Source organism: Diachasma alloeum, unplaced genomic scaffold, assembly GCF_001412515.2.
Source record: "Diachasma alloeum isolate Michigan unplaced genomic scaffold, Dall2.0 Dall_scaffold_00650, whole genome shotgun sequence".
In the NCBI taxonomy this organism is placed as follows: domain Eukaryota; kingdom Metazoa; phylum Arthropoda; class Insecta; order Hymenoptera; family Braconidae; genus Diachasma; species Diachasma alloeum.
This window is the reverse complement of record NW_021680782.1, coordinates 74,792-87,769: the sequence shown is the minus strand read 5'-3', so window position 1 is coordinate 87,769 and position 12,978 is coordinate 74,792. Positions and strand designations below refer to the sequence as shown.

The 12,978-nt window shown below is 38.7% G+C and overlaps 1 protein-coding gene across 1 annotated transcript; it reads right to left on the bottom strand.

Moving 5' to 3' along the window:
- Positions 1 to 10,956: 10,956 nt before the first annotated feature.
- Positions 10,957 to 11,984, bottom strand: LOC107043970. The gene is made up of 3 exons (XM_015265697.1): positions 11,978 to 11,984; positions 11,518 to 11,639; positions 10,957 to 11,262 (listed from the first exon to the last, which is right to left on the bottom strand). Exons 1-3 carry the CDS (start codon positions 11,982 to 11,984, stop codon positions 10,957 to 10,959), a joined length of 435 nt encoding a protein of 144 aa, XP_015121183.1.
- Between the last annotated feature and the right edge of the window lie 994 nt (positions 11,985 to 12,978).

Genomic DNA, 12,978 nt, shown 5'->3' with positions numbered 1-12,978 from the left:
GAGCAGTGAGGACTACAATGCATTTTATGCTAGCCCCTTTCAATATTATCAACTGTTTTGAAAATTGACAATTAAATTGGTAATTCTTGGTGATCTCTTTATTTTCAATCCACGTTTTCGGAATTGAAAATTAATCTCGGGAGAATTTTAATCGATTTTTTTTTCAACGATAATTTAAAATGAAATTTCTAGTGAACGAAAATTTTTAAAATTAAATAGGAACAGGAGCCGAAAAAAAGCGAAAAATGTGAAAATCGACTCCTGGCCATTCATTACAGCCTAGAAAGATCAAGATCAAGGTTGAACGTGAGTCAACTTTCGGCCAACTCTGCATTGACTTTTGGTCAACTTTAGCTTGACCTTGGGTTAACCTTGACTTGACCACGAGTCAACCTCGGCGTGACCATGGGTCCACCTTGACTTGACCATGAATCCACCTTGGCTTGACCATGGGTTAACCTTGGCTTGACCATGGATCACCCTTGGCTTGACCATGGGTCAACCTTGGCTTAACCATGGGTCAACCGTGGCTTGACCATGGATCAACCTTGGTTTGACCACGGGTGAAATTTGGGTTGATTATGGATCAACCTTGGGTTGATCGCGGGACCTGTTGATTAAATATTGATTTAACCTTGACGAAACCTTGGTTAAACCCTGATTAAGTCGTAATTAAACTCTCATTTAATCTCGATTAAATGCTTTTTGGGCTATAATTTCAAAGCAAATGTTGCGATCGCCGCTATCTTCGAATTCGACCGAGATAACATCCAAAAAAATATTTTAAGCCATAATTGGAAAGATTTCGACGATTATATTTTGAATGATGGTCGAAAAACTAAATTTGAAAAAAAAACTCAGATACGTACATACAAACATATGTACGGACATGATCTAAAAACTGCATATTCAAACTCCTGAGACCAAAATAGTAATTGTAACTCATCCCGGCACAAAAAATGAAAATTTCAGATTGGACGAATACAGGGATTACATTCAGAAGAAAAAAATCCAACTCTCAATTCTCAAAAAAGTTGAGAGTAGATTAAAAAGTAATTAAGAATGAAAAATCCAACTCTCAACTGTCACAAAAATTTTCAAGTAGATTGAGAGAGAATTAAGAATAAAAATCCTATTTTCATGAAGAAAAAAGTTCAACTTTCAATTCTCAAAAAAGGTAAGAGTAGATTGTGAGACAATTGAGAATCAAAAATCCAACTCTTAATTTTCAAAAAAATGGAGTCGATTGAAAGACAATAGAAAATAATAAATGCAACTGTCAACTATAAAAAANAAGGGGAGGGTCAAACCTCATGAGGGTGACGAGGATCAAAGGTCACGGCGGTTACTAAAGGGAGGGTCAAACGTCACGAGGGTCACTAGAGGGAGGGTCAAACGTCACTAGGGTCATTAGAGGGAGNAAAAAAAAGTTGATTGAAATTGAAGAAGTCACTAAAAATAACAAATCCAATTGTCTGTTTTAACCCGTCAGTAGGCGCGCTATGAGCTATTTCCTCACAAAAATTTTCACTCCATAAAAAATGAACCCTGAAACCGCAATTATTTTGCTGAATTTTTTTTATATGCCTCAAGTAACTCTTCTAATTGACTCTCGTGGTGATAAAAGTCATCTATTGGTCAGGGTTGAGTATAAAATAGTACATTACATACCCGAGCCTTGCAAAACAGATCTGTAGTGAAGTGGTAAAACGAGGCAACTGCATTTTTTTCGAAATTTGTTTTATTGCACCAATCACATTGTAGTATTGATCTGCAAGTGTTGATGGAAGGGTTNTAATATTTTATGGGGTTATATGAAAAATAAAAAGAGATATGTGCGAGTTTCAATTTTCTATCAATGCAATTGGAGGTAAGTTGACATAACTCCCATCATTGGGAGGACCTAGAGGAGGTAACTACGCTTTTCTCCATATGTATTGATAGAGACTAAATTCCTTATTCCAAGTGTTATTTTGAAAAACAGGATGGGGTCAAAACGGGCCAGGGGGACACAAATGACAAAGGGAGCAAAATGGCCCATCTAAAAAATAAATCTCACGAGGGTCACTAGGGGGAGGGTCAACCGTCACGCGGGTGACTAGGGGGAGGATCAAACGTCACGGGAGTGAGTAGAGGGAACGTCAAACGTCACGAGGGTCACTAGGGGGAGAGTCAAACGTCACGAGGGTCACTAGAGGGAGGGTCAAACGTCACGAGGGTCATTAGAGGGAGAGTCAAACATCACGAACGTCACTAGGGGGAGGGTCAAACGTCAAGAAGGTCACTAGAGGGAGGGTCAAACGTCACGAGGGTGATTAGAGGGAACGTCAGACGTCAGGAGGGTCACTAGGGCGAGGGTCAAACGTCACGAGGGTCACTAAGGGGAGGGTCAAACCTCATGAGGGTGACGAGGATCAAAGGTCACGGCGGTTACTAAAGGGAGGGTCAAACGTCACGAGGGTCACTAGAGGGAGGGTCAAACGTCACTAGGGTCATTAGAGGGAGAGCCAAACCCTCTCCCTAGTGACCCTCGTGACGTTTGACCCTCCATCTAGTGACCGCCGTGACCTTTGACCCTCGTGACCTTCGTGAGGTGTGACCCTCCCCTTAATAATCCTTGTGACGTTTGACCATCCCCCTAGTGACCCTCGTGACGTTTGACTCTCCCTCTAATTACCCTTGTGACCTTTGACCCTCCCTCTAGTAACTCTCGTAACGTTTGACTCTTCACCTAGTGACCCTCATGACGTTTGACCCTCCCCTTAGTGACCCTCGTGATGTTTGACCCTCTCCCTAGTGACCCACGTGACGTTTGACTCTCCCTCTAGTGACCACCGTGACTTTTGACCCTCGTGAGGTTTGACCCTCCCCTTAGTAATCCCCGTGACGCTTGACCCTCCCATTAGTGACCCTCCTCTTAGTGACCCTCGTAACGTTTGACCCTTAGTGAAATTTACATACTTCATGTGCTAAGTCAACATATCTCTTTTTTTTAGTGACCCTCGTGACGTTTGACCCTCGTGACTCTCCCCCTAGTGACCCTTGTGACGTTTGACCCTCTCCCTAGTGACCCTCGTGACGTTTGACTCTCCCTCTAGTGACCACCGTGACCTTTGACCCTCGTGAGGTTTGACCCTCCCCTTAGTAATCCTCGTGACGCTTGACCCTCCCATTAGTGACCCTCGTAACGCTTGACCCTCCTCTTAGTGACCCTCGTAACGTTTGACCCTTAGTGAAATTTACATACTTCATGTGCTAAGTCAACATATCTCTTTTTTTTAGTGACCCTCGTGACGTTTGACTCTCCCTCTAGTGACCACCGTGACCTTTGACCCTCGTGAGATTTGACCCTCCCCTTAGTAACCCTCGTGACGCTTGACCCTCCCATTCGTGACCCTCGTAACGCTTGACCCTCGTCTTAGTGACCCTCGTAACGTTTGACCCTTAGTGAAATTCACATACTTCATGTGCTAAGTCAACATATCTCTTTTCTTTGTGATAACCTAACGAGTTGAGTCAACTTGACTCTCCACACAGAATTAAAATTTAGAGGTAACTACTTAAAACTGCGTAAAGGATTAATTCCGCAATTTGATAACAATAGGGTAAAAAGTTAAAGGACAGTAGAATAAAGATTCGGCGTCATTTGTACTAAATTTCCCACTATCGATGACATAGCTGTTTTTTTGCTCTCCTGTAAAATTTCATTTAATGCACTTACCTCGTTTTACCACTTCACTACAGAGATCATCGTCTCCCACGTGCAAGATTGTCTTTCGCGCCGAGGGCGAGGATGGCAAGCACGTGGGGGAGTGTGATGTTTTCCATGGCGAGGTGTGTATATTTATTTTCGTGTCGAGGGACCTGCAAACCTGGACCTGGGTTTTTCAGGTCCCGTGACACGAAAATTAATTTTCAGGTCCCGTGACACGAAAAGAATATTTTCTTCGGCTCAGTCCAAATTTTGTACGTGTTACGGGTACGGGGCTCGTGCCGCAAAACGCCGAACAGCGCCGCCTATGGCGATATTTGGCTCTATTATTACGAGAAGCCAATGAGCGATTCCCTCATCGCACGTCTCAAGAACGGTGGTGGAACCGCGCGCCTACTGACAGGTTAAAAAATCGATAGTAAACAGATCGGTTTGCATAAAATGTATTTTTGGCCTCGTCACTCCGACTCTCAACTGACTCTCAATTTTCTCTCAAACACAGGAAATTATGGAGAGTCCAAATATCAACTTGGTCCATCCCTATAATTTTCTCGAAAACAGGAGAATTTTTCTAGAATTTTCTCGAAAACCTAAGAATTTTCTAAAACGTTCTCGAACACCTTAGAATTTCCTCGATTTTTTTTTTGAAAATTCGAGATATAATAGGAGAGGGTGGGGCAATATGGACGCCAGATTTAAATAATGAGTTGAATTCGATCAAATCTACTCTTCCGACTTCATTTGAAGGTCATAAAAGCCAACAGATTCTCATAAGAGTGCGTCGTAAGAAAAAACCGGGTAAAATGGATACCTTGATTTCTTTCTCAATTTTTTATGTTTCAACAATTTTATTCAATTTCTGAAACGCTAGTCATGATTGCGATTTTCAAATTGAAAAAAAAAAACTTATTTTTGACGTTCGTCATGGGGGGTGGTAAATCAACTTTTTCCTTCCTCATTTATCCTCCTCTTCGCCTATTGTTTTATCCCAAGCAGCACAGTTCTGGAGGGTATCTGCAAGTATACTAAAAAGGCTGTCTAATGTCTGTCCAAAAAGATAACTTGTGTCTAGAAGTTACCTAGAAGTTAACTAAAAGTTATCGTATGACTGCAAGATACCTTTTGGACGGACATTAGTCAGCCTTTTTGGTATCAGATATCTTTCGCAAGGTTTGCTACTTGGGATGGTGATTTCCTCTGTGAGTAGAAAAGTAGTCATCTTACAAATTTCACAAATGGACAAAAGGTCAGATGTGTAGGGCATGCAATTGATAATTGAAAAAGAATTAATAATTTCAAAGTTATTTCAAAAAGTAAAACAGGAAATTCAAAGCTACTTTATATTTCAAACTGTAAAATTTAATAGAGTCGACGTTTGTTTGTTAATATCTTTCCCAACTCTAATTTTTCTTTATAAAACGATACCGATACGATTCTGTTGGAAAATGTCTTTTAAAAATTTTCTTTATTTTTGGATAGAACCAAATTTTTCGGATATCCATTTTAGCCCACTCTTGAATAATTTCTCAGTTGTAGACTTTGCCAAGAAGCAATTTTTAAAAATCAATTATTGAAAATGTTTTGAGTGTTCATTTTAGTCCCGCCCACACAGATTTATCAGGTGTCCATAATGCCCAATGAAACGATTTTCAAAAATTTGAATTTTGAAAAAAAAAATTCGCAAATTTTTGAGTGTCCATTTTACCCCGAATATCTATATTACCCCACCCCCCTCTAATTTTGTCAAAAATCAAAGAATTTTACTAGAATTTTCTCGAACACCTAAGAATGATCTAGAACTGTCTCGAAAACCCAAGCTTTTTTTGGAATTTTCTAGAATACTGGAGAATTTCTTTGAATTTTCCAGAGAATAGGAAAATTTTCTCGAACGTGCTCGGACACCGTAGAATTTCCTCGAATTTGGTTTGAAAACTCTAAATATCCATATAATTTTTTCAAAAACTGGAGAATTTTCCAGAATTTTCTCAAAAACCGGAGAATTCTCTCGAAAATCGGAAATATTTCTCGAAAACTTCATGGGAAACATGAGAACATCTACCGGAAAAAATAAACACGAAGAGAATAAGAAACAAAAATTGCGGGGCCCTTCCAAGCTCCACTTTTATATGTCACCCTGGTTTCCTGCCATTCCCGCAGTTACCGACATAGCTATGGTCGGGATAAAGCTTCTTGCTTTGACCGCAAACTGGGGGGGCGTAAAATCGCCACTCGAGAAAAAAATCCCTCCATGCGGGCCTTAACGCACCGCGGAGCTTATACTCGCTCCGCCCACCGGAAACCGGACTTTTCCTACTCCTCCACCCCCACTCCCCTTTCAGCTGACTATTGCGGCAACAAGTAAGAAAAAATGATAATTAAGACTGAAATTTGGAATATTTCAAAATATATTTATTTTATTTTTATATAAAATAATGGAAATGTATTGATTTTTATTCAGTTGGAACTGATAATTTGAAGATTTCTTCCATTTTTGAGAATTTTGAAATTAAGGGATTCTTTAGAATTGTAAAGTAATTTAGAATTGAATTTGGAATTGACAAATCGTTTGTCAATTAATTTTTAGTTACTCCATTATTTCCGATAAACCTTTGAGATTCATGTTGATAATCATTTAATTGTTGAATATTAATAAATGGATAAACTAGTCTTTTTGTTGTAAATTCTTTAGCGAATTACTTTGAAATTTCTTTAGATTTCTGCTCTAAATTTTGAGAGTTATTTTAATTGTTAATAAGAGTTTTGAATGCCTATTCTATAATAGATGAATTAATGAATAATTGTGCGTGTCGATTTTGATTATTTTCCGATTCAAGGAACCATCATCCACTCATGATTATTCATTCGTTGAAGTAAAATCCAATTGTGAAGTAAAAATTATGCAACAGTATTGGGCAGCTTTTTCACCGGATTACTATTCTTGTGGAAGAAAATTGAAGGAAGACCCCAGGGAATTGGTGAGGAAATAAATCTTCTCGGAAGGAAACACATTACATTCAGTTAGAAGAAGAAGAAATGATACATTGAGATGCAAATTCGATTAATAATTCATAGAGGCCCCTATTTCTAAAAATTGATAGAAAAATATATTGATAGGAAGAAAAATGAAGAATGAAAAATAATAACGTAAATAAATGGTCTCAAAAACAAAAAAGTTATCATCAAAGATATGGAAATGGAGAAAAAAAACCAATTGACCGGTAAATTAAAGAGAACAAAAAAGACAAAATATTTTTGGAAATAATTTTTTATTTGAAATTGTAAACAAATATAGTTTTTACTTCTTTTTCTTTGAGAGACACTCTGTATCAGAGAGGAAATGTATCGATCAATTTATGTAACCATTTGGAGGATTTCTCAAATCCCTGTTTTTGAAAATTTAGGAATTTTAGAGGATAACTTTATAGAAGGGAGGGGGCGGAGGGGCTGCAATTTAGGAACGCAAATGGTATTTATATAATCACACACCATGTGATGTTATTTTGTATACAGGCTGCATGGTACCCAATTAATGTGTGTAATTCTTGATTATTTTTGGTATTCCGATTGCGGCCAATCAAAATGCAGAATTCGGGATCCTGTGTTGTGAATTAGGCTGATTATTTTTTTCCATCCAGATTCTGGCCAATCAGAGCGCAGTATTGCTACGTCCACGTCAAAACTCTTCTCATTACCAGATAACTGTCAAATATTCCGATAATAAAATTAAGAGTTTGGCGAAATCCGAATGAAAAAAATAATCCTTCGCATACCACTTCACCTAAAAAATGAATCGGATGTTTCCCTCTTGTTTCCCTGTGCAGCAAAGATCGGGATAAGTTTTGCATAAAATCTCATAAATTTTGAGGTCTTGTGATATTACTCATGATTATTTTTTCACTCGGATTGTGATCAATCAGACTGTCAGTGGATATCATGGAGACTCATGTCAGGAAAATAATTCACTTTCAAGAGAGTGCCACACACAATGTTCAATGTGAAGTGAATTGGAAATTTAGAGAGATGAGAGAATCTCCAAGATATTTCGCAGACACATACGAGAGTTACCTCAAGATATCGGGATAAACATATGAAGGTAACGGCACAATACTCGGAAATCCCTCATACATATCCAAAATTAAACTGTTTGGCAGTCCCAAATACTGCACTCTCATTGACGGAAATCAGAGTGGAGAAACTAATCACACTGATAATTTCTCTTTAGGCTGTCAATGTTTTATGGATGTATTTGACATATTTTTCTCACATATTCGTTACATTTTCAACTTGACCTCAATGACCGCACTCTGAACCAGAGTCTCTGATTTGCCAAAATCAAAATGCAAAAAAAATCCCTACGAATACCCGACGACCCTCATAATTGATCGCATATTCCCCTGAAGGGAAGCCCTCGTTGGAACTGATAGATGCATGTTGTCTCATAGATATTCTCTTGACTGCAATTTGAATAGAAAAATAATTAGTCGTAATCATGAAGAATAGAGACCTCTATTCTTCATGATCGTAATGTCCCCAGTGCGCCGAAATGGCTCAAAATTTGTTGGAATTTGTTTCGCTTAGCGATAGATAGGATTAGGTTGGTAATATCATTCCATAACCCTTGTGTGATCGTACTTCGTTATCGATCGTCGTTGGTCGCGTGATGAGCAATTTTCCGCAATGTGTATTGGATAATTTAGAAAATCGAAATTGTACATAAGGTTTGATTTCGGTTGTACGGTGATTTTAAATCTTTTATAAACTAGAAATGGCGGTAGGAAAAAGAAATACTAAACATATAACTCAAAAAGTCGATTTCATTTTATACGAAATTACGCATTCTGGAGGTTAACCCGTCAGCACGCGCGTCAACGTGCCCATCGTTCTTTGGGTGCGCAATGAGAGAAACTCTCACCCATAACGCGCGCGCTAGTGCGATGAAGACAGACTACTACCACCAAAATAGTCCGTCTTTGTCGCACTCGTTTCGAAGGGCTCCGAACCGACTGTAGGCGCGAGACCGAGAGCATCTCTCACGCTCCTCAGCCGCCGCCGATAAAATATCTTTTATTTTATTATTGATAAATGTTGGAGGGTTCTGACCGACCTCAGAAGAAAGAGAGAGTTGCTCGAGACATATAAAGAAGGATTTGGTCAAAATACCTCATTTTAGACTATGATCCCTATACCTCGAAAATTTTCATGAGAAGGTACAAACGAGGATTTTGAGCAAGTCTAGTTTTCAAAAAATCTTAGTAGTTGATCTGTGGAACTATGGATGAAATAAAATAAGAAATTATGTTCGTAACAGTTGATGATGGGAATACCAATTTTTCAAGATTTTGAGTGGGTTTTTGCGTGAAACAAAAAATGATAAAAAGCGCGGCAAACTGCTCATAGCGCGACCATTTAAGGGTTAGCAAACTTGCCCCACTCACTGCTATGCAAGAAAACTTGAGGTAAATGAGACTCTTTGGTGAAAATTTTTTATTATTGGATATGAAAATTGAATAAAAAATATTAGATACGTATTTTTTTGTTTTAAAAAATAATGAGAAATGGACAAGCTATCGGCGATTGAAAACGTCGACAGTTGTTACGTCACCCATATATGAACCATAGTGACATCACAACTTTCGATGTTCTTCAATTCGCTATAACTTCTTGATTTTTCATTTTTTTTACCAAATGAAAAAATAAGCATTCAATATTTTTCATCCAATTTTTGGATTTCATCATTTTTTTTTCTAAATAAAGAAATTTCATGCAATATCCCTATTATCAAACTCAAACTTCAGAGCACAAGGGGATTTCGGTATAATTCCGTTTCCAAGTGAAATTGAAATCAATGCGAGCTAGTATTTAACATTTCTTGCTAATGCGAGCATCCCTTTTTTTTTATTATAATGGGATTCATTACAACATAAAATTCGAATAGCCAATGAATTATTGTCTGTAATTCCTCAAGATATTTAAATTCATCGGATATTTGCCTATTGTTTCGTTGGGTATTTAGACCTATCAAGGTAACTGATGACGATACCCTTCGAATTATCCCCTACTACTGCCCATTTTCAAGAAGTTTCCCTCATACGGCGTAGTGTCTGACGCTTTATTTTCCCATCGAAACTGGACATATTCATTTGTACACATCAAAGTTTCCCGCAAAGTCACGATGATTCACAAGTTCTCGGAATATTACAGTCCTTCATAGCCACTTAAGGCCCGGGTGTAATAATTTTTCCCCCATTTTTCTAGGGACCCCACCCTAAAATTTCTAGGGGAAAATGTTGTTTACGCGTCCCGAAATTGTGGGTGTAATAATACACTAAACACTTTGATTCGTGAATAAAATAATAGATAATGACCGCCGATAAGTAGTTAATTCGGTCTGAGGGGGGTAAAAGTCATGATAAAATGATAATTATTTAATAAACAAATTTCACTAGATAGTCCCTATTCGATACGTTCACAACACCAAAATGGTGGTCGAATGACGCGTGTAAAAAAGGTAACAATTATAAATCCTATGAGCACTGCACCGCAATCACACCTAATGACCTACTTGTGAACCACAATTACACGCCGTATGAATATTTTTTCACCGCAATTACCCGAATAATACGGCCACAAATGCTGGACGCGTGCATGAACCGNGTAATATGATAAGAGCTACTATCTCACTACATTTCAATCTCCTATCTCGATATTTTCGGGAGTTATCGTGCGTACATAATTTTTATCATAACAATGAAAAATGCCAATTATTATTAAATTGCCCATAGTTTCGTAGGGTTATTATGACTTGATTTGATAGATATTATCACAATGAATACTTAGACGTCAAAAAAATTCGATTAGGTCACGTAGTTTTTGAAATATTGAGGAAAAACTATTTTTGAGAAATTACTGTATCTCAAAAACTACTTTACCGATAGTGCTCAAACTGCGCCAAATTGAGCTGCTCCAAAATGATCGCAATTATGTGACAAAATTTCAGATTTATAGCTGCAACGTTACTTGTCTTTTTGTAAAAATATTTAAAAAATTTCCGAAAAGTCTGCACACACACAAATTAAAAAAAAAAATCTCCCCGTTTAATGACATTCTACTTTATTTCCACGCAAAATTAGAAGATCGTAAAAATTACCGGTCGCAAGGCTTTCATTCGGAAGCTAAAAGGGAATTTTGTAGGAAAATACAACGCAGGATTGGTTGGAATTTTTTTTATTTTCTTGTTTTTCAAATTAAAATTCTACCCAACCACGTGGGCGGCTGCCTCCGCCGCCTCTTCCGTCCCTCCCACCACGCCATCCCCTTCCGCCACGACTGCGTCCCCTGCCACGCCTTCCTCTTCCCCTTCTCTCCCTAGCCTGACGAGCCAACCTGAGCTCCTCGAGGATCATCCTCTGGAGGTCCTCATTACCCTCCCTCCCAGCTTGAGGATGAGGGATGTCCGCTGGGAGGGGAGGATTGACAGCTTGGTGCCCACGTCCTTCCTCTAGAAGGGCTCCCTCTCCCTCCTCATGCACTTGGAGAATCGACTGCCCAAACTGAAAAATAAATGCTTTTAGTGAGAAAATAGCATTCTTGTATTTTTGGCACTCAGTTCACAAGGCAATGTTTTACAGTCGTAAAACACTGTCTACTGACTGAATAACAAAAACTACTGTTCGGTACTCCCCCGAAAACAACGTTTTTGGCGATTATGTTTGTGACCCTCGGCTTCGCCATGCACTGCAAACTCACAATCGCCAGGAATTTTTTTCAAACTATTCATTAAAAATAATATGTCAATAGATATTTACATTGCGCTGATTTCGTCGAAGCCAGTCCTCCATGGCTGCCACAAGTGCGGGGTTGAGGACGGCTGGCTGGACATTGGCGTCATTCTCTCCCCCTTCTCCTGGCTGGTCCTGCTGGTGTTCGTCTGAAAAATAAAAGAAAGGCGATTAGACACAGCAAACCAATGTTGTAATGCTTATGTTTTCATTACAAAATCTCATTTGTCTCAATATAACCACTTTATACAAGACTGAACCACAAAACACTGACGGGTGTAGGTTGTCACTCATATTATTTTGCACTAATAACCTCATTTGTTTTGCACACCGATTTTGCCCATCAATGCTCAGAATCTTCAATACTTACAACACTTTTTCATTTTCACTGTATTTAACACATTATTTCACTATAGAATTTAATTACTTTGAGACTATATTAACACTACAAAGCACGAAAAATACACTATTGTCAACAAGTACTTACCAGCCATTTTCACCGTGATACCGATAATGATGTGACCAATGGCGGAAATTTGGAGGGCTGCGCGTTGGTATCAATCCCTCCTCTCGAGAGGAAGTCACGGATTGATACACTAGCACCCCCTTTACATATGGGATTTAGATGCGTGAAGACATCTAATCACCATAATCTATGGCGTAAGGTGATTGCAATTTGCAAATCAACAAACGCATTTTCACCTCGAATCCCGGTTTTATTCGCGAGTGAAGTGAAATTTATTCTGAAATTCAGTGATCATGGGGAACAAAAAGCGCAACCAGAAGGGAAACGACAAAGATAAAGCGAAATTACACTTATCAGTGGCAAGGCGTAAACCTGGCCCTAAAAAAAAGTAAGTGAGAATTCTGATCTTTTTGGTTACATACAGCTGTAGCATTGCACAAGTTTGGAGCTCTGGGGACTCCAACGGTGTGATTCAACTTGATTGATGCATTTCACCTGTGCATGACATCTTCTGCAATTCATAAAGAATATTTACCAGCTCATTCGAAGTTGAATCACAGCCTTGGAAGTCGCAGAGCGGTCCAACATTGGAAAATGCCATACGTGAAATCGGAGCATTTCCGCTGTCGCAACTCTCTACTCTTCAAACTCATGAAGAACTCCTTGCCCCTACAGAAGGTACATTCCACCTAGGCTTCATTTCTTGAGTAACTCATAGAGAACATTTTTCAATCTATGAAAAGAGGGGTAGGGTAAGCTACCCAGGAGATGGACACTGCCCTATAGATGGACGAGCTACTTTTGAATAGGAAATTACGCAAAAAAATACTGAAATGTGAATTGTTGCTTTGAATTTTCACTAACTGTTGTGATTCTTAACCTCTGAGTGACGATTTTTTTTCGATCAATTTTTTTTTCAATTGCTAAAAAAACAAACGTCCATCTACTGGACGGTATTCTTAGGCGTCCATCTACTAGGCAGTTTACCCTATAGCGTAAGTCTGAAAAGTAGACAGTTGACA

Excerpts from the sequence above, each read along its gene's own strand:
- LOC107043970 (XM_015265697.1), bottom strand. Across the intron at positions 11,263-11,517 it reads TTCGACGAAATCAGCGCAAT|TTTGGGCAGTCGATTCTCCA; the intron begins GTAAATATCTAT and ends TTTATTTTTCAG.